Raw genomic sequence first — 21,470 nt, 5'->3', positions numbered from 1 at the left:
AAGAAGCAAATTGCTCACTGTAAGGACCAATAATATGCATATATATATATATATATATATATATAACAGATTAAAAAGTATATATGAGAAAAAGAAATAGCTTTACCTCCCTATATACGTTGTCTTGTAATTGGCATATTAGATATACAAAATTAATATGTTATGTACGATAATAATTTACACCATCTTACAACGTAAGCGACAAAGCCGCATTTACGCAGCCACTTCGATGCTCATGAGACAATTTCGCAATCCATTTATATTCGCTCGACTACATTTCGTTTCAAAGTAACTTATCGTTGCCTGTTAGAAGATCCCATTATTTATGGTAAGCTTTTTTGTTAATGAGCGTTATTTTAAAGGTTTCGATTAACAATAGAAATTCACCGGAATAATTTCGAAAAACGTATGTGGCTGGCTTTTTCCGTGAACCTCAGCAGCGTAAAAACCATATTTGAAAAAACACGGTCTTTTTAACTTATGACGAAACTTATGACACAGACGAAATCGGCGAGGACAAGCAGAAGCGGCATCTTTGGTATTGTCTTTGTTGTTTTTGTATGATGTATAATATTAAGCTGGCATATTAAGCTCACAAGGCTCGCTACTTGCGATCGTACACTTTTGGCCCGAAAAAAGACTCTAGCCAAATGAAGAGTTTTTGTCCTACTAACATTAGCAATATACCAATACATTCTCCTACAAGTAGATGATGTAAGATATAGTAGAGAGACAAATGTACCATATACCTCATCGTTCTCCAATATTATATCCTCCCATAATCTTAAACGTAGCTAAAGTATTCGGACATATAAAGTATAAATTGTGAATTGCGTATTTTATTAGCAAGTGAATATCTCGCGGACTACACGTCCTTGCGAATTCCTTTATGAATTGATTTGAAAATCTTTGATTCTTGATTTTGAAAATAGGCCTTTAGAAGCATAAGATTTTCGAAGTAAAACCTTTCATCGGATAGAGCTTATTAGAGAGTTAACTGAAATCTATCAAAGTTATCGGACCTCATACATCTACATATACGTAGGTTGCGGCGGATGGTTCTCAGAGATTAGGAGAATGCTTATTTCACACTTATTAGAAGTAGCCGGGGAAACTCAGTAGGAACTGCAGATTCTCGCGTGCAGTAGCGTATTCGTCATAGGGTAAATTAGTGGTATCTCTAAACGTACTACGAGGTATCCTAGCATTGATCAATAAAACTATTTCAATTATCATTGTAGCTACTTGCTGTAGCTATTCAATTTTGGACAAATACTAATTCTATAGCATCATAACATAGTAATATAGGAATTATAAGGATAATATTAGAGTATCTCTGTCGCGAATAGGTTCGACAGTTAAACCTACTCTTTATTTCAATAGCTTGCCCATTTATTTTATTTGTTTAACAATACAAACTCTCTGAGCGTTAAGGTAATTTAGGCTAAAGCTGTTTACAAATATAAATCTAACCTCCTCAAAAATCACAAGTACCGACAAAGCTCTCTGACAGCGGATGACGCGAAGAGACGAACAACGCGTTCACCGCTATATTGATACTGGCAGCTAAGACAAAGGATGAAATACCATAATAGCCCACATAAGACATATTAGATAAGCCGACACCGACATATAAGTGACCGCCTATGAAACATTACATGTCATACTTACATTAAAACATATATTTCTTCTCTCAGTAGAGATTCCGATAGACAGCGGGAAATAGATCGATATTTATTTACATTCTTATGTAAGACCAGATCTAATTGAAATCTGTTCAATTAGCAGAAGGCCTCCACCTGTCAAGTGGATGTAGTTCGCACTCAGACGACCTACGAAATCACAGATAAATAACGTTGTTTCAGTACGCATGAGCAGAGGAGGTCTGCCTGTTGGTTCGACGGTTCACGGCCATGGCACTTACTAACTAGATCTAACAAACAGGATACAGGGTCTTAATATTAACGAGTGAGAAAGACAAACAGAGAGACAGGGGGGAGGGGGTGGACGAATCATCGAGAATGACATTATTGAACGACAAGGCGAACACCACCGAATAGATTAAGGCATCTGGTCCCACTCGAAACAGCGTAAATATCATGCGGTTAGCGGGCACATAGTCGGGCTGTCATCGAGCTCGACAGGGGGAATCAGGCGAGATGAGGCCGGCGGCGATTGTGGGAGGGTCCGCGGCCGCTACGCAGAACGAACAGACCTCAGTCAGGGACAAGCTAAAGTGGTCGTGGATGCGACGACTATTCATGACGACCCATTGATAGAGGTCAGACCGACAAAATCTAAAGAATTGTTAGTGTCTAAGGATTCTCGAGTCAGATGGCGAATAGGCCATTGCATCCGGTAAGTAGAAAGGTTTAGGAATCTTTTTTTTGCAAAAGAATGTTCCCTGCAATTTTTTCAGCTGTTTTGTTCAATTTGTGTACGATATAAAAACTTGTGCTAAGTACTTTCCACTATCGCAACGTTTTCCAATTATTTCGGACGTATATCGGAACTCAAACCCAGCTTTTGTTACATATTTATGAGTATACAATTATGTTTTTATCAATCAAAATTCAAGGAGATCCAAACCATTTTATACTAGATTTGCAAGTTCGCAACGATATTAAGTTACGTGAATATAATTAAGGCTCTTTCAATTGGCAATTAGCATTTCTTACAAGACCCAGTGTACTATGTAAGCACTTCCAAGCAAACGAAATGCGACAGGACTCATATACCATCAAAAGGTTCGAAAATTCATTATTTCAATATGACCGCCTCTTTCCAGCGAACGACGGCACTGCTTCTGTTCATAGCAGTGGCCACATGGACAGGCTTGTTGGCGGCTCCCGCAATAAATTCAACGAACAGCGCTCTAACAAAAAGTATTTCTTTTTGTTTATTTACAGTGAAAATCTATTTACAGAATGATTTTTGACAATGTTTCTTTATATGATCTTTTCTGTTATAAAACGGATTGCGTAAAAAACTGCTTTTCAACTACTTTGCTGTTTTTACATCTAATGGAAAGGACCTTGTGGCTTTCTTCACTGTTATCCAGCGGGTAGGAATTAGTGCGTCAAAAGTTCGCGAAGTTAGAGTAATGTTTTCGTATATCTGAAAAATAAAGATGTGCCAGAGTTCAGACAAATTGTACTCTGACCGTTTTATCAAAAAAAAAGCAAACCGGACATTGTATTATATACAAGCCTGGCCTGGTGTATATTATGACCCCAGAAAAACGCCATATCGTATAATACTGGCAACAGCTCCAACGTGCGTTTCGGTGCTGAACCGAAAATGCTTCACTCTATGTCGTATGATGAGCGGAGAGCTTCAAAACGATATTTCACGACCTGCATAGGTAATTGTTGTTGTTTAGTTGATACCTGCATAGACTTCCGTTGAAAATGTATAGAGCATTGCGTCTATCGGATATCAATGCTGCAGCGATGCAATTGGCAACATTGGAAAGAGCCTCATAAAATGGGGAAGAACAAAAACGAACATCAAAACACTAATTATAAAGATGCGCTTCGCTTTCAGTTATTGCTTCTCGTCAGATTTTCACATCAACCACACCCGTTTCATACTTTAATTACGTCGCCGTTTTGAAAAATCGCGCCACTTACTATGACTGAAGATGAGAATAGTTCTGTGTTTCCGTACTTCATAATTGCCGATTACCGTGGTGACGAGTCGACCAGATGTTAATTCATCCCGGCCCGAAAGAGGTCTGGCGCTGGAATTGCAAGCGCACCGTTTCCCAGGGGACCTATTCACATGTAATACCTTAACTTAAATAAACCCGCCCTTTATCGTACTGTATTTCTAGTGCCTTCATTTGTGTCAATTAGTATTTCTATTACATTGTTGTTCTCGTACATGTACTACAGGTAAAGTTCAAGCACGATCTCTGTAGCAACTTTTTTAAGAAGGACACTGCAAGACGATGCAAAATTTAATTATCATATCATCATTGCTATTTGTGCAGAATTTCGACAGAGACCAGCAGCACAAGGTGCAGTATAGATATTAGTCACTCAGTTTTTAGACTTTGAGCCAGAGTATATACTTCCTCAATATGCGCAAGCGTATTTCTATGCAATATATCTAATGTGTGAGTCTAATTTACCTTTGTTAGAGGAAGAAATGGATATCTGTCTAGCGTTAGTGGTTTCAATCCATTACACGACGAAGGAAACGGGTCGAAGAAATGTGAGACTAGTTAATCATACTCTGAGTATTGTTGGGAACTGTATACGACCGTGACCTGCCCAAATAATGCATGTATTATCTTACCGGGGTGAGGTATTGTACTCAGACATTTACAACCTCGTTTACCTCGTTCGGCTGTTGAAACTGAAATGCTGAAGCGAGAGTAGCAAGTTGCTGTGATATTGATATGACTGTAGGAAAGCCACCGTTTGTTCTCTTGTTTCCTACGCACAATGTGTATAATATCCGCATTTATTTTTCGGTGAAGTGGCATTCAGTTAAATGTAAAAAAAAAAGGCGCCTAGAGATTTATGACTATGGATCTGATCTAGATGAAACTTGTATCTAACTTGACCATAAGAGGAGCTCATGCTGTGTGCCCGGATACGAAGATGTAAGTAATATTAGCTAGAAATTTTCCGCAACTGTCCTTATCTGTTCCAATTGTACGCTCTAGATTGTTCGTTGGTAAAGTTGTAGTAGTAGTTAATTTGTTAGTGCCTGACTTTTACCACCCTTCGCGGTCCTCCTAAACAAGATATCGTAGCTAAGATGAAGCAATGCATCACAGAGCGTCGCGAAAACATTGCACCCCATAATGCACACAAAAAATGTTTTACAATTTGTTTTGTATTGCGCCTTATTGAATGGCCTTGCTTCGTTTGTCATTGTTCACTGCTTCTCGTAAAATGCATTCATACGACAGGCCCTAGATCCTGCGTCATTACGACGAACTTTGCCATATTTTACGCAAAAGGACTTGCAAATATTATTAAAAAATAGACTTTGAATGCCTGTTTCGCGGCTTAGCTTTGAGTGAGGTTAAAAAGATCGACGGTGCGTTTGTACCACTCATTTATTCCAGAAGCGTAGCAAGCACATTTTTTTGTGATACTTTTGTTAATAGACCCGGCCCAAGCCGTTGTCATAGTAATACCAATCTGTACACAAATGGCAAAAAATCAACTCGTCATTCAATTGGCGATGGTCTAATCTGCTATGTTCCTGGCCAAAAGAGACAGGGGACATTGGTTTAAGCTGGCGCACCAACATGTACTTTGCCACTTGTGCGGTTCAATCAAAGCTTGACGCAATTCCGAATCTAGCCAATAACTGACTGCTCTGATAGGAGAGTTCGGCCATGTAATCAGACGAATTCGAAAGCGCAGTACGCCATTTAATGGATCTAATCGAAAGGTTCTGTCTCGGTTAGAGTCGATCTCAATTTTTTATTCGAAAAGATTTTATCTGAGAGATTTTTTTTGTTCTGCAGGAGATTGACGCTGCGCGAAACGTTATTATGACAGACGTGATGTACGATGATGTAAGGCTCTACTTAAACTTCTATAATATGATTAAGTTGCAACAGCAACCGGCATAAGATATCTAAAAGAGCTCGAAAAAACGATGCTCATTCTTTGAGTTGTTACCGCTAGATGGTGTCTTTGAGTCGAAATCTACCGTATCATGAATACAGGTTACTGATGCTATTAAAATATGCACTCCAACATCTATCTGCTTTTTTGTTGCTCTTCAAATGTTCTATTCAAGTTGACCAGTCTCATGATTTTCTAACTGATGTTTACCATTACGTAACGATTAAGCAATGGACACACAGGAAACGATAACACGCCTTTACTTAATCACTTTACCCACGCTTCTTGGGACGCAACGATTTTGAGATCCTCAGATTAACCGTATCAACTGAGCTCCTTCGAAGCTTTTTATTGAAGAGAACGCACTTTACCCGATTGACATTAAGCATGAACTGCAGTAACTCCCAACAGATACGACTCTGTTAAGAACGAAAATCCTATTCATGGCTTCATATTGTATGAATTATATTAGACCGTTGGTTATGATTATTTCTACAGCATCCTTGTGCGAAATCAGTGGCAGTATCATACATAAATGTAAAATGCAGTTTCTAGCCTGTTTTCAAACTTGGTTAACCCGCATAGATTTGCTTCCTGAAACGACGTCTATCAACGTATAGTATAAAGACAGCACACCCGCCGCATTTAGTAATTTGTAAAACTAGCCGTAACTTACAAAGATGACTAGCAGTTTTAATCGAATATACAATACCAGTTGCTGCGGAGAACGGGGAGTGGGGGCGCAAAAGCGAGATGGGCATGGAGAATTAAAGTAATGCAAATTTTCGAATTAGTGCCCAGTCCTAAATAAGGTGACTGAATTTTTCGAATTTTACGTCTACTGCTGTAATAAAGCGTTGCTTCAACGAACGGTTGACTTCCAACACGAAACAAAGCGTACCTACGCTCCGTTTCGAACCGAAACCATGACGTGTGCCTAGCTTCATTTACTAGCGCAGAGATTTTCATTTTACCCTTGCTTTGTCCATGTTAACAAAAATTAGGGCGTTCAAGCTTAAACTTTACTGCTCGATCAAGACTGTTAGGTATGGCTGTATCAAGCAAACCTGAAATGTGTTGAGGGTACTTTTCCATCTAAGCATCTGAGTCACTCGATTACGTAGAAAGAAACACAGGACAAAGGAAAATCAATTCTGACTTCACTATTACACCTATATGGTTTGAGGAATATCCCGTCTACGATAGTGCAGATCAGTTACTTTCGACGAAGCAGATCCGAAGGTCGCGCTTCTTTCACCTCCAGCCACGCTCACTGCCCCCATTCGTAGCAGATGCATGATAGTGGGCGCGTATCTTGTAGCGGCAACGAGCAAATTCGTCAGATGTTTATCATCCTTTAGTAATGTTTCACAGTAAACATTATGTACGTGTACAGATTTTCTGTGCCACAAAATTGTTTTTCAAATAACTGATATGTCGACAGCTATATAGTTTAAACGAGGCGTTCAGTAATTGCAAACCTCTCAATTAACGCATTTTAGGAAAATTCAAGTAATCATACTGTTCAGTACGCATATGGATCAGACGAAATGGTCCTTGAAATATCTAAACACAGTAAAAACTACACAGAGGTCAGTTAAGCTTTGCAGAGGCCGAGGTCTACAATATGTACAGCGAAGCAGACAAGTGTTTGCTCATAAGACACTATACGCTGCATATTGACAAATCTAGCAATTGATCCAGTTGCACCGATCTATTGTCGCCCCATCATGGTTATGGGAAACGCGTATTCTGTCCTAGCTATACACGAATATTTACGGCTGTATAAAGAAAAGATATCGCCCGGGGAGGATGCATTCTATAGCTCGAAAGAACAAAACAAAGCTGTATATCAGACGAGCAAAAACATGGACTTGAGGCCGATCTCTATAATCAGGCCAAAGTAAAAACGCTAATCAGATGAACCAGCGATTGTGGCGGCAACATTCGTGAAAGTTGATTTCTTATGAGTGACTTACGAAAGCAATGAAGTAATTTTAATAGGAACTTGCAGCTACCGTACCGCGTGTCGAACTTAAATAACGAAAATTATAAACTTAACTTAAATTAAAAAAAAATTAACTCGTACGTTTTAATGAAACATGATTAAGCTATCATCTGTCTGTTCGTAATTCAATCTGAGATGATGTGTTCGTGTTACCATTTACTAAACCAATCAAGAATTATACTTTGAGGTTTTTCGATGAACATCGGATATCAATACATCTCTGTTGATAAAAATAATTCAAGTTCCGTGATCCAATATTGTTGGGGGCACATAATGGTCATACAGCCACCGTTCTGCAGAACGCAGGATAGGGTGCCTTATGATTCTTCTGATAACTGTCCTAATCATTTCAGAAAGCTATGCAACTTTATGATTTAATCATTTTTTTTGCGACTGACTAAATTATACGTTTAACTCGAGACCCATCTAGCATATAGGTACATTGTTCTTTCACTCGTGATTCTAGCAGCAGCGTAATTTTGAGATAAAATTGTGCTATGATTTTGCCATCACCCCCGTAAACAGTATGGAAGGGCCATTGAAAACGATAATAAATCTCGAACCAAAATTTCAGGTAAAACCCACAACTCAATTAGATCGGACAGCAGACGACAATTGATAAGTTTCCGCTTTTCTGGTTCATTCAGTAGTCAACGGAGGGAATACCAGGGGCGGAGACAACGCCACCAGGAAAGGGCATCACGCCGCGTCAATATAAAGGTTCGCAGCATAGTTGGCGTCAAACTAAGACTGAAGAATACCAAGATGAAGCTACTTCTGGTAAGGCATATTATTACACCGTCGATACCCCTCAGGGCGAGCAATTTAGCTAATAATGAGTCACTATTAATTTTAAAATTTTCGAAGTGCGTATTCGAGCACATGTGTCAAACTACAAGTACAGGATTGAGCGCATATCCAGAAACATTGAATTCTCTTGGAAAAAAGATAGCAAGGAAAAAGAGTGGACATTTTTCCTAAATATAATGTTGGAGTAAGTTAAAATTTGATTTTCGGTCTATGCTAAGCGCGTAGCGTTTGCAAGACGCGCTAACGCTGACTTGATCGGCAGTTGTAACTTAGTGTAAGGACAAGTTTTTTCAACCATGATGTCATTGGCATGGCAGTTGCTAATTTACATTACTTGTTCCAAAATAATCCAATGAACTGGAAACAAGCTTCGGAGGATTACGTTGTGAAAGCGACAACGCAGTAGCTGTCATGTTGATGTGTTTGACAAAAATATAAATAGAATGAATCAGCCTTACTTTGAAGTGAAACAGTGTTCTCGGAATTATTTTCGCTCTTTTCGAAGACGATGCCCATCGCAACGCTGTCTGATCGTGATGTGTGAAAACTAGGATTATATATGTAATTATTATGTGATTTCCTTGAGTCACTGCGCGATGAAGCGCTGCTATCAGTAAACAGAAGACATGAAATGAGGGAGATTTCGAAGACTCCCGTAAAGGTAGGTAGATGATGACTATTCCGACAGATCGGCCCTGTTGCTCATGTCCGACGTGTCTTGATCCGACGACCCTGAACCGGACATTAATACGAAGTAATACTTGTGGAAGATAGAAACATAACTACGGTTTTTTCTGGCTTTGCATGTTAATCGAGTCAGTCGAAATGGTATCCACTAAACAAAATCTCCTTATTTAATGCTCACTTATCACGAGAGCATTTCTAAGGCTCGCTAGGCGCGCAGATAAGAAGCTTATTAGCGTACTGCCTGAAACTTGACGTTTTTGAAAATTTGAAAGATCGTGTTTGGCCTCTGTGGATCCTACTAACAACTCTTGTTGCGAATTCGCCCTCCCGACGCCCCATAATATATCATGCCGCCAACAAGGTCGTTAAAGTAGCGATTGTCGCACTTTGTGCGCACTCCGCGTCATCAGATAAGCCCTCAATTGCGTCAGGTGCTGTGGTTCTCGAAGAAAAAGACGTCGGCACAGATGCGAGTAAGGCAGTGAGCAGAAAAGCGTCGGAGACCCCAGCCAGTGGAACCTTAACAGATAACGGCGACAGCACAGGCAATGGCACTGAAGAACGAGGACTCCTCCATCTGCTCTTAAAGAAAGGAAGCGGCTACGGACATGGGTAAGCCCGGGAAGATGTCAAGCAGAGTCAAAAAACACAATACTATTATGTCAAGTTAATCAAAAGCAATTGACTGGTTAATCCATTATTTTGCGTTAGTTCGTTGAATGGCCGATCTTCCAGATAACATTATTAAAGCTCATAGAAACTGCTACGTTTGTAAGACTACATGAGAAGTTCCTTTGTTTTTAAAGCGGCCCCGCCATCATTTGAATCCAACAGGTCCGTTTCTACCAAGCATTTGTCATTTACCCGTAGTACTAAACCTACATAGCTCATATTATTCACATCCTTTTATTTTCAGTTATGAAGCTGGCGGTGGTGGTATTAGTGTAAATCTCGGCCTGTCTGCTGGTGGATACAAGGAAGGGGGGTGAGCCTCATGTAGAATAAGGCCATTTAGCAAACGATGCCAAATGTTAGGATGTAGTCGGGAACATCTCACTGCGTACACAATTAATCAGCAACTAAGCACAATATCTTTCTTTATGAACTGACGTTCTTAAAAAAAATTTACGTTTCGTTCATAAACTAATACATTCCACTTTTGTTATTTCAGTTACAGTAGCGGAGGTGGTCATGGCTACGGACACGGCGGTGGGTAGTACAAATTGGCCTAATAGAATGATTGGGCATTTTGATTAGTATCGTTAAGGTCGCTATCGCTCTTTCTATGGAAAGTGAAAACCACTCTAACGAGGGAAGAACTTCCAACGTCAACGACAGCTCATCTATAATGATTGCATTTTGTCGATTTGCAGGAGGATACGGTCATGGTGGAGGTCAAGGCGCGGGTTACGGCGGGGGTCAAGGCGGAGGTTTCGGCGGGGGTTACGGCGGGGGTCAAGGCGGAGGTTACGGCGGGGGTTTCGGCGGGGGTCAAGGTGGGGGGTTCGGCGGGGGCTTCGGCGGGGGTCAAGGCGGGGGTTACGGCAAGGGTCACGGCGGAGGATACCATACAGCAGGTAAACTTACCCTGTAACACTGTATATAAGCATTTGTATAGGTATAAGGGTAAACAGTAACATAGACAAGCTCAAAACCAGCCTGACGTTCTCAATAGATAACAAAGCAAACTTCAAGTCAAGTTGCGGCAGGTAGGACTTTTGTTCTTTCAGAATAATGTAAATAGTCTCGCATGCAAACCAGTTGCTTTAAGTATTCCTCGGTGTAAATGTGTGTGCGAGTAGTCATGAATGCGAGCACGGATTTCAAAGGGACGTCGAAAATAATGGCTTTCCACAAATTCCCTCGCAGTTTCAATTTACATTCTCGTAAAAGAAGCCTTTTCCTTGGCTCATTAATCAGCCGGTTACGTTACGGAAACAGATCACAATCGAAATCCAGAGGAAGATACCGAGTTATCATATAGAATTTAAGGGGTCGCAGGTGACTAGCAAAACGTTGCAACACCGTAAACAAGCTTCGAAAAAAATGACTATTTGTTAATCATTCGTGCCAAAAGCGTGTCCCAATTATCATACGATACTTACAGAATCTCTTTTGGATGAGAAGCGTGTAAAGCATTGGCCTTATCAAGGCGGCCAATCTCTGGCCAAGCTCATGGCCAGCAGTGCATGTTATGAGTTACAATTAAAAAAGCCGTTTTTCTACATGGTACAACTTCTTGCTGGGATCCAAATCTATCTAAACGGTAACTGTTCAGAAATGGTACTACAGTTCATTAGATGGATGTAACTAGCGCAAAGCTTAGACCAGATTTAGATCTCACTAGACGCCATTTTTGGCTTCGCTATGTCGTCAGAGTTGTTGAGGCAGAATGAAAACCGTGTTCCCAAACTTTTCTACGTAATTATTTCGAAACGAATATAATCTATGCTGTCATATTAACTTGTAGATCATTGACTGTTACGGAATCGAAACGCGATAATTTGCGGTGCTTTTCGTGCGAAGTAATCCCCTATACTAAACCATGCAGCACGTTTCAGTATGCTACAGGCAGGATGTGTTTAATGCATGCATTTATACTGAAAGATTGTTGTTGTTATGAAAAAGAAAAATTGATTGTCTGCAAGAACTAGCTGGTTCCGACGAGCGTTAATTAATAGCCAAACTTATCGGCACGAACCTACGTAGTGCCCAAAATATGAGATGGCGAGAACCACTATGGCCCATTATTATAGCCTATTCATTGATTGACGTTTTTATTATTGGGTCATTTTTTCCTACGGTCTAGGCTATAAAGCTGGAAGCCACTCGCAAGGTGGCTACGGTGGCGAAAGCGCGTACCAGCATTCCGGCGGCCAGCAGTTCCAGAAGACGTTCGGCACCAAGGAAACTTACGGAACGAAAGAAACTTTTGGCAGTGTGTCAGGCGCGTCGCACGCGCAGGGCTCAGGCCATAATTCCTACGGAGGTGGTTACAGTACAGGCGAATACCAGCAGGGAGAGTCTGCCAGCGGTTACGGAGGCGGGATCAGCGGTGGTCACGGGGGTGGATGGTAGTCAAACATTTTTTTGTGATGAAAACCCTTCGCAGAGGCAGAATATTTGCCGAGGTCTAAACTACCGGTGCCTTCCAAGGATGGAGTACAAGCCATAACTATATATACATTTATTTACGCTGGATAGTGTCAATTCATTAGAATACGAGTACGATTTTTGCCTTGGGACGATGCCTCAGCCCGTGCTACAGAGAATCTTACGCTTGAAAATCACCATCTACATAGTTTCTAGTAAAGTAAGTAGGAAATGTATAGAGCAGACGATTTCATTTTGGTACTTAACAGAGGTACTAAGAACTTACAGCTAGACAATTTATGAGCAGAAAGTTCGCTGTTACAAGATTATTTCTAAAAAAGCATAAAAACTGCTGTCTCAACTGGCTAAACACGGCGCATCGTAACGACAAACAGCTTAATAATGGGTGTGCAATATTGTATGTACAGCGATGGTGTTACCTGCTATAGGTAATTTCGTTCTGACAGAGGCTCTCTACTAGTATGCTTTTACAATATGACAACTGCATCTACGACTACTCTTATTTTGTATTATAGAAACGCAGAATGGCATAATGTTTCGTTTATCTAATCGAAAAATCGTTAATGTATCAAATGCTGTGATGGCATAAATTAACAGACGTCCTAGCTTCTGCTATACTATCCAAAGGCCGCTCTTGGCGTTGCCTGGGTTTGAAAAGGTTTTGTCAACAATCTCGCCAGTGTACTTATGTTTGTGTATTTGCTGAAGTTTGTTATGCTTTAATTAAATAAAATCAAATCAAAAAACCTAATCTTCGTTTTTGGTTAGGTAGTGAACGGTAGGGCGCTAGTCTCGGAAAAATTCTCAAAAGTTTATTCTTTGTTAGCGTTGAACCTATCTACATATTTAATTGAACTTTCTATCTAAATTTCAAATGTTCGATGCGTTCGAGTTGGACGCGTCCCCTATTCCACTTTATGTGTCAGCTAGAGCGGGATCATTTCGATAGAGAGGAAAGAAAAATCTTTTTGAAAGGAAACATTTCCTCCTCGTCAAAGGAAATATCATAGTCCGCGTTTACCGCAGTGTCTTTACGTTCGTTTGTCAGCATCCGATCAAATTATAGGCAGGTAATAAAGGTGGACTATTTAATCAAGGGTTAACAGTGGCCGGCGCCCGTCAATTGAATTTGAAGTTACATCGAAGTTAATTCACCTTTGCGCCATAAAATATCCATTAGAACTCAACTTTCCTGGTAAAAGGAAATGTATGCGAGTAACGCCATGGAATATTTCGTCGCGTTTGACGATTCTCAAATTTAACTCTCGTTCGCTCTCTCATGTCGCATCTTCAGACGCATGTAGGTGTGGCATTTATTTATCTCGGGGGGTCAACCGTCGATCATAATCGTGCAGAGGTTTCGGGATGAGACATTTGATTGTATAGCAAAGCACTCGCCAGACACGAGAAAGGGCGAAGTTGTTGGCGAGTACGGGCAAGATGACGTAGCTATAAAATGTCTTGCGTGTTCTGCACAGCGCAATACGGCCCAGCTTGAACATGAGACTTCCTTTGGTAAGCCACTAACATTACAAACCCTATGGAAAAATTTCGCTCGAAAGATTAACTGTCATTTGTTTTCCACGCAAGCAATTATAACACAGTAGAAAAATACAGTACATATTATATAATTTGGTGACGTTTTCGTTCGTTTTATAATTCTTTATTGTTTTTTTCTTCGTTTGCGTAGCACGCCACACTAACAATGGTTGCCCATCAAAGGTTGCCCCAATAGCAATAGCGATTCAGTTTCTTTTTTTTGACAATGCACGCTTTTTCAAGCTATACCCGATAAGTGTTCAGCACAAAAAACATTTGGCTGTCTATCTTCGGAAAACATATACTAATTTACAGAAGAATGATGACATCTTCATACTGTTGCAATAAAACGGTACGCTCATACTAGATGCAAAGCGACTGATGTCATATTTTAACAGTCAGTCAACAAATATTAATTATCCACGAGGAAAGATTGGCGACGACATGAGCCGTGAGCACCGTACCTTACCAAAATTTATGAAACTTTTTTTTTAACAGAATTTTCATTGCTGTTTGGTCAGTGTTAGCAGCTCCTATTGGCGCTTCTGCAAGAGCAGGGTCTTTCTTCAACTTTTGTGTCCCTCCAGACTTCTGGGAAATATTTTTGATTCAGTAGATTTTTAGCGCTCCATACAGACGCGTAGACTTCTATAGCGTTACATAATTCGAATCAACAACTTTCGATAAAGTAGAAATTGTTGAAACACTCTATAATAAAAGACGGCCATTTTAGATGTCGTTTTTTGATCATGGAAGCTTTTAACATATCTCGTATCTCCCCCTGTGACGATGGCATCGCACGGACTGTCACTTGATCGACGCCTTAGACCAGACAGCGTAGGTAACGACGTAAATCGTCGATGTGCGGATCTCTTTATTCTGGGCATGACGATAGCAAATGGCTTCATTGTTTTGCAGCTACGCTAGCTAGTTGTCTTTTGCCCCCAGCAGATTCACGTTGTTTTTGTCGCAGTTCAGAGTTGCCCTTGGTTTGCTGATTGACACATGGTATCAACGAAAGACTTATCGGAATTAGTCTTCGTGCCTCCACATATACTTCTCCTCAAACGAATTTACATGACGCAATTATCAACAGGAAGTGTACATTGCCCGTTATCGGCGATAGTCATTCTTGAAAACCTAAATTCCTCATCACCTCTAAATAGGTGAATTTTCAACAGCTGCCTGCACTCGTATAGCTATCCATCTTGAAAAAAATGACTCGATAAGGGAAAGGTGTACATGAGATACGTACTCACTCACACATTCGAATATTCTCATAGGCATTTCAGTCTTGTTGAAAACGTTTGCCTGTACTAGTTCAGCGAGTACGATTCTCATCTATTCTAGTAGGTAATCCCAAAAGACTCGTATCACTTCCTTCATGTCACAGTCTCAGCAGTAATAGCGTTAGAACAGTTTAAAAAAAATAGCTAATTGAGCTAAAAACGTTCGAGTAGTACGAGGTAACAAAGCTGCTTCTCTGAGAATATGCATAGATAAATAACGTTCCTTAAATTACGACTATATATAGATTTAGCTATTAAAAGCGCAAAATATTTACGCGTGTACATGTTTCAGTTTTCGTTAGCACTTTTGGTATACTACAAGATCCCCGCATCAGCCGACGATGCTTCAGTAGCGACGTCTACAACTGCAAGCGACCCCGAAGAACTTCTCTCCTTAACAAACAGTACCGATGGTGCATCAGACAATGGAACCGAGGAAAGAAGTATACTTCGACTGTTGAAGGGAGGAGGCTACGGGAACAGGTAAATTTGAGTGGTTCCAATTCGATCTTCTGCAAGATGTTTGTAAACCGAAAACAAACATTTAATAACTGATAAAAAGTAGCGCAAATTTTCCATTGCCTACCTGCTTGCTAAAACGTTCTATTAGACAATGTACAATGACATTTCCGCAAAAAACAACTAGCAAAAAAATCCAGTGTGAGCAATCTTCATCTCGACCTAGCTGTAGTAGGAGACACCAGGGGTTGTATTACTGAAATTTACGTAGGCTTTTAGAGATAAGCAGAGTTCCACGTTTTACTAAAAATGTAGGTATCTGCTTAGTAGCACGTCTATTTGTTATCTTCGTTGATATCTTCGTAATTACGTGTGATTAGTCCATCTAGTCCAGTGATTAGTTTACTGCAAAGTCCAATCTGAACTTGATAGAACTAACTGACAATCTTTCTACGATAAGAAGTGGATGGAACGAATAGACTCACAACAAAACCATTATACACTATAAAAAAAAAATATATTGTTTTTTGTCTTTCAAACCTGACGTATCTAACAAATTCATCCACGTGTGCATTACCCAGAATAATGGCTAGACAATGAGAAACTGCTGTATACACGTACACCGATCCATTCTCAATTCATTCACCGATTCTATCCATTATAGTTATAAAGCTTCGGGTAAGGAGCTCAACATAAACCTCGGAATCTCTTCGGGCCACTATAAAGAAAAGGGGTAAGTTTTGCCAATCAATAACAGTAGCTAGGTATACGGACACCGTCTCCAAAGCAAGGCGTTTGGCCTTAAGTCTTAAATTGCCCATTTGACGGTATATGCATAAACATATGTATGCATATATAACCCATGAAGACTATAGAATATAATAGTATACCTAAAATTAATAGTTTACTATGTACATATTTATGCACAGTTACGGCCACGGTGGATATGGCAATGGAGGGTATGGCCATGGAGGCGGACACGGTAAGCTTATACGAATTTACATGTGATCTCTAATATGCATTGTTTTTTTGACGAGACATTAACAACAACATTACAACTATGCTAAAAACAAAGTTAAACATAAACAGTGCACTCGAGCTGGACATGTATTTGTCTAACAGTGTCGCCATCAGATTGTGTTGTTTCACACAATAATACGTGTATTTATTATTCAGATTACTATTGACTGCTATATCGATCTGTCTGCCTTCAAAAAGTACGAATATTTTTTTGAACAAATTGAATTTTCAACTTAATACTACTCTGTTATCGTATGAGCCACTTAGAACAAATCGAGAAAAAAAGGAACTTCAGTCGCAGATGTCCGACTCGGTATATTTATCGTGATAATCGAGTTAAATTATTGTCTAAGGTCTGGGAGAGCATAAAGTTTATGCTGAAGACTTTCAATTGATACAGCACAAAAATAGACAGTAACTTCATACTGTCCCCATTCTCGCCTCAAAACTAAAAAGCGTTACCAGTTACGCAAAAATTCGACAAGTGTTAGCCTTCAATTGATGATGCATCGAAAGCATATTATAAAAGAACGCAGCCAGAAATACATTTCGACTTACTCAAACATAGCTACACCCATGCGTATAAGATCTTTTCAGATCTCATAGCGTTCAAATCCTAGCGACTTGTCACTGTTTGTTGCTTCAGGCGGTGGCTATGGCGGCGGCCACGGACTTGGCCACGGTGGGGGACACATAGGCGGTTATGGAGGCGGTTATGGAGGCGGCTATGGAGGCGGCTACGGAGGCGGTTACGGAGGTAGTTACGGGGGCAGTTATGGAGGCAGCTATGGCGGCGGCTATGGAGGCGGTTATGGAGGCGGCTATGGAGGTGGAGGCGGCGGAGGCGGAGGCGGAGGCGGTGGAGGCGGAGGCGGCGGCGGTTTCGGTCGCTAAGGCCCAAGGGTGTCTACAGAATGGAGTAATACGTTCATGTGACACTAAGCAGCAGCGCTATGAACTCAAGAGCCGGTGAACCAATACAGTGACTGCGACATCTGCTAATAATCCTTGTATTAGAAAAGTTTAGCATTTCAAGGGTGTTATCGTCTTGAATGCTCTAATGAAACATGTGGACAAAAGTAGAGAGACAGGATAAGAATAGTAGCGCGTCTAATAACAAAACAGTTCTGTGCACTTCAGCCTTTGTTTCTAGTTGTTTTTCCTTGAAACTAAAATGCATATAGGCCATGCAAACTGAGACGCTACGTTCATGACGTCATTAATAAGTGAAAGCATCCATTTACTACGACCAGTGATACGCTATTACTCTTTAAAACCCTACAGTCTTTTTGTCCGCATGTATGAATTACGTTCATTTCAAATTTGAGTCTAATAATATTTTTGCACGTTTAACGAAATTAACCGAACGCAGGGTTCAGCGACAGAAGCCTTTTATCACTGCCTGATAAAGGTCTTCTGTCGCTTTTTTTTGAGGTATTTTTTTGAGATAGATCAAAGTTAAAGGGAAAGGTGAAACTTGTTTGTCCAAACATTTGATGCTGGGTACTTACCAATAAGTTTAACACTAACGAACATTAGGAATAAGCACACCTAACCTGTGCATTGAGCCATCGTTATAAACTGTTGGTGGTATTTAAAGTATTGTATCTGACCTATGTTCAAAATAAAATTACCGATTTACCACAGCATAATATGTGTATCCTATTCGTTAGTGGTATACAGTAGAGTTTTGATTTCTTGGCGCGGTGACCGGTCTTCGTCGACTCAATGGAAGATCTCAGACGACTAACGTATTTCGGTGTGTAACAATCAGTATTAAAGCCTGTTGTACATTTAGGATACAAACACAATGCAAAATGATCCTATTTTTAGGTTGTTAGCTTAGTTTCTGTTTATCTATTGGACGTGAAGTTACATTGGTTTTTGCGACATTTGTTATTTGTACATATGGCCTTTGTATTAACAAATACAACTGCAAGCTACACTGACTCATATCCCATAATATTTTTCTACGTACAGCATTTTTTTTAATCACATAAATGCATTAGGTATTGCGTAAAAAAAGTTTTTATTATCAACCCAGGTTCGGCTTAGGAAAAAATTCGCGGGGGATTCATGCCGTCAGTCGAATCTTGTTCCCTTTACACGAAGATCCTATAAATACATTATGGGACACTAGCATTAAAAATCCGCAACAAATGTGTATACATACAATCGATTAATACTTCTCTATTCCAATAAGTAGGTCTAAAAAATAGTTACACAAAAGGATAACTTGAAAAAAAAATTCGAGTACCTCCTTTTTCGCCACAGGCAAAAACTGTAGGATCTGATCAAACTTTTGACGGGCTAATACAGCCATCTTTTCACGTAACCAAACAAACACATCCGTGTTCATCTCGTTTAACACATCATATTGGAGATTTTACTGGGGGCTTACTTCTGTCGCAAGTTTGCAAAGTGGTAGCCCAATACAGGATGACTGGGTGACCGATCTAGAGAGGGGTGGCATGTTCCACTCACACCAGCGCCAAAATGTTCCTTGGCAAAGATGTATCTAAATTTCACAAACTCTACCAAAGCCCCGTCTAGTAAGGATTTCTATGTTTTAATGGTGGTCGGCCATTGAGCTCGCCTTGCCCATTTCGTGCCAATTCAGAAGCCGGCGCTTAGCGGTATAGTTCAATTGCTAGCAGCGTAGCAATGCTTCTTCGAGGGCTCAATCGTTGTGGAGCAGCCAACTTGCTTCACGTAGCAGTAGATGATGATCGCGGACGAAACCGTATCGGGAATAATCAAATGCTACTATGCATCCACGATGCAATTTCATTTTTTGATGTTTAGCACTACTAGTTATTTGTGGACTCTCCCCCACTAAGAGTGTTACCGGTCTTCACAGACCTATCTGAAGTTTTTCCAAATGGCCCATAAAACGGCATACAAACATATATTAGTATCAATAGAAGTACCTTTTCTTCCTTAGCTGTTTATTTTTGCATTTGTTCCTTATTCTCCTAAGTATTAATATCTAGTAATATAGTATGCAGTCCAGAATAAAGGTGTGCGTAGCAAATATTATCAGTGTTATGATGCCAGAGCAGATCTGGCCCGGATCAGCATCTGAGAGACTTTTTGACGCCCAATAGATCGAAGTAAGCCACTTGCCGCGCTATTGTTTCTGACAGAAACTGATAAAGGATCGTTGAGGAACAGTAAATTTAGAGGCAAAGATATAGTTTCGTGCGGTAAATCAGCGCAGTGATGAAGCGTCTAATAGTAAAAACGCTGATAAAGTCCTATGAAAATAAGTATGAAGACTGGGTCAAGAGGCTGTCAGTAAAAAAACGATCTTTCATCAGTGCAATCCTTTGGAAAACCAAAATTGAGAGGTTGTAGATATCAGAGGAGGTGAACACATCGTAGACACTCAAACGGAGAAACTATCTGCAGCTGCGCTTACAGAAGTTTTAGAACGCATGGAACATGTTCCTTATCTGCTCAATAAAATTGTTAGAAAAACATTGAAAAAACAAAAAAAAAAAAAAGAGCAACAGACGAATAATAGATAGACAGATACACTGACAATTTTCGGAAGTAAACATTCAATTTAATAAGATCTGACTAATGCCAATGTAAAAATACGCGAGGTATTTTGTGTTCGAACGAATTATTGCCATTTTGAAAGGCGAAGAGACGGTTTCACTGAAGGTCTCAGTCACCCGAAATTGTAAATCGTTCAGGGGCTCTTTCAACGCAGGTTGTGATGCAGTATAAGCAAATATATTTGTGGCATACATAATAAACGCTTCTATGAGGCTCGATCCAAATAACTGCCACTGGTTAGGTGGTACCGCGCTACGCTGTTTTAGTATACTTGCACCTGAAAGCCGACAATTGCCTGTTTTGTGTAACGCAAAAGGACGGCAAAGGACACGGACTTTATAAGAAAAACACTTCTGTAGTTTTACGCGAATTTGTACACAAATAAAAATGGTTCAAGGCTGCGGTGGATGTCCTTCTGCGTTCGCTCTGGACCCTATGCACTACGCAGACAACAATTCTTTTGCTACTAATACATAAATACTACCTATACCGGAAATCGCATAAGTACTTTTAAGTGATAGCGCATAATAGGAGTTCTATTCAATTCACTAAGAAGAAATCGTCCGTTTCTATGATAGATAATTCATGTTGTCCTTACTTCGAGCTGAGCGATTAAGTCAAATCCTGAACGCTTCAAAGGACTAACAATAGAGGCTATCCACTGACAAGAAAAAGCTCAACTATCTTTAGCATTATGCCTCGAAAAAGACCTTTATCATTCATTCGAACACAGTACATCCACTCTTTTTAGCTTGGTAATGCAAATTAATTATAGAACTATATGGACAACAAGGAACATACGGTAATGGAAATATTAGGTACGTCCTTCCTATACGAATAACCAGTAAACTTAAGTCACTTTTTGTCACTAGGACTAAGTATACTAATACTCTTTTGACAACAGGGCCAAAAATGCTAATTAACTACTAAAAACGTTTACGGATTTGCTGGAAATCAGTAGACAGCAGGGATCTATTCACAGGACAACCCGAGACATCTAGCATTTTCTCCAAAAACCAGTTGATCACACGGTTTTAGTGGAAGTCAGCAATGCCGTGCCAGAAAGAAATGAATAAAAGGTCATTTTGAAAAGGTCGTCGTCATCAAGGCGAAAGAGGAACCGTATAGGCTAAGAGCACGTGAGTAGGGTACACATGGAATGACATATTAAATGATTGGAGAAAACGTCAAATGTATTACCGTAGCATAAAAGGTCGGATGGAAAACAGGCACACAGTCAAAACGAGCTAGACAAATACAAGCAATCTCTGTAGGAAAAGTCGTCGTGTATACAGGAAACATATCGACAGCCCTCTGTCGCATGGTTCCCAACCGAAAGAACCTTGCCCTCTATACATGTGGATAGACCTTATTTCGTGAACAAAC

At 40.1% G+C, this 21,470-nt stretch overlaps 2 protein-coding genes and 2 long non-coding RNA genes across 5 annotated transcripts; 3 read left to right on the top strand and 1 right to left on the bottom strand.

Moving 5' to 3' along the window:
- Positions 1-2,082: 2,082 nt before the first annotated feature.
- On the top strand, positions 2,083-3,828 carry LOC111249703 (uncharacterized). Its single transcript, XR_002673041.2, has 3 exons — positions 2,083-2,358; positions 2,789-2,885; positions 3,547-3,828. It is a non-coding gene; the product is annotated as an uncharacterized LOC111249703 (long non-coding RNA).
- A 744-nt stretch (positions 3,829-4,572) lies between these two features.
- Positions 4,573-12,964, top strand: LOC111249073 (uncharacterized). 2 transcript variants are annotated; one of them, XM_022802403.2, is made up of 7 exons: positions 4,573-4,612; positions 8,177-8,382; positions 9,461-9,711; positions 10,016-10,084; positions 10,271-10,308; positions 10,473-10,676; positions 11,909-12,964. In XM_022802403.2, exons 1-7 carry the CDS (start codon positions 4,588-4,590, stop codon positions 12,175-12,177), a joined length of 1,062 nt encoding a protein of 353 aa, XP_022658138.2. In that variant the 5' UTR covers positions 4,573-4,587; the 3' UTR covers positions 12,178-12,964. The 2 variants fall into 2 exon arrangements, with proteins under 2 accessions (XP_022658138.2, XP_086842054.1); XM_086985928.1 differs by lacking the exon at positions 10,016-10,084.
- A 605-nt stretch (positions 12,965-13,569) lies between these two features.
- LOC111249072 (uncharacterized) lies at positions 13,570-18,172 on the top strand. The gene is made up of 5 exons (XM_022802402.2): positions 13,570-13,728; positions 15,334-15,524; positions 16,165-16,233; positions 16,430-16,482; positions 17,167-18,172. The coding sequence occupies exons 1-5, from the start codon at positions 13,714-13,716 to the stop codon at positions 17,412-17,414; spliced, it is 576 nt and encodes a 191-aa protein (XP_022658137.2). The 5' UTR covers positions 13,570-13,713; the 3' UTR covers positions 17,415-18,172.
- Positions 15,333-19,481, bottom strand: LOC147756211 (uncharacterized). Its single transcript, XR_015325561.1, has 2 exons — positions 18,778-19,481; positions 15,333-18,635 (listed from the first exon to the last, which is right to left on the bottom strand). It is a non-coding gene; the product is annotated as an uncharacterized LOC147756211 (long non-coding RNA).
- Positions 19,482-21,470: the final 1,989 nt, after the last annotated feature.

Source organism: Varroa destructor, unplaced genomic scaffold (genome assembly GCF_002443255.2).
Source record: "Varroa destructor unplaced genomic scaffold, Vdes_3.0 BEIS01000004.1, whole genome shotgun sequence".
NCBI classification, from domain to species: Eukaryota; Metazoa; Arthropoda; class Arachnida; order Mesostigmata; family Varroidae; genus Varroa; species Varroa destructor.
Note: the sequence above shows the minus strand (reverse complement) of the source record. Positions and strands in the feature narration are given on the sequence as shown.

Coding starts and splice junctions, on each gene's coding strand:
- LOC111249073 (XM_022802403.2), top strand. CDS start 4,588: ATGCTGTGTGCCCGGATACGAAGAT. Junction 10,085..10,270: donor GGTGGATACAAGGAAGGGGG/GTGAGCCTCATG, acceptor TTGTTATTTCAG/TTACAGTAGCGGAGGTGGTC. Junction 10,677..11,908: donor CGGAGGATACCATACAGCAG/GTAAACTTACCC, acceptor CCTACGGTCTAG/GCTATAAAGCTGGAAGCCAC.
- LOC111249072 (XM_022802402.2), top strand. Junction 16,234..16,429: donor GGCCACTATAAAGAAAAGGG/GTAAGTTTTGCC, acceptor ATTTATGCACAG/TTACGGCCACGGTGGATATG. Junction 16,483..17,166: donor TGGCCATGGAGGCGGACACG/GTAAGCTTATAC, acceptor TTGTTGCTTCAG/GCGGTGGCTATGGCGGCGGC.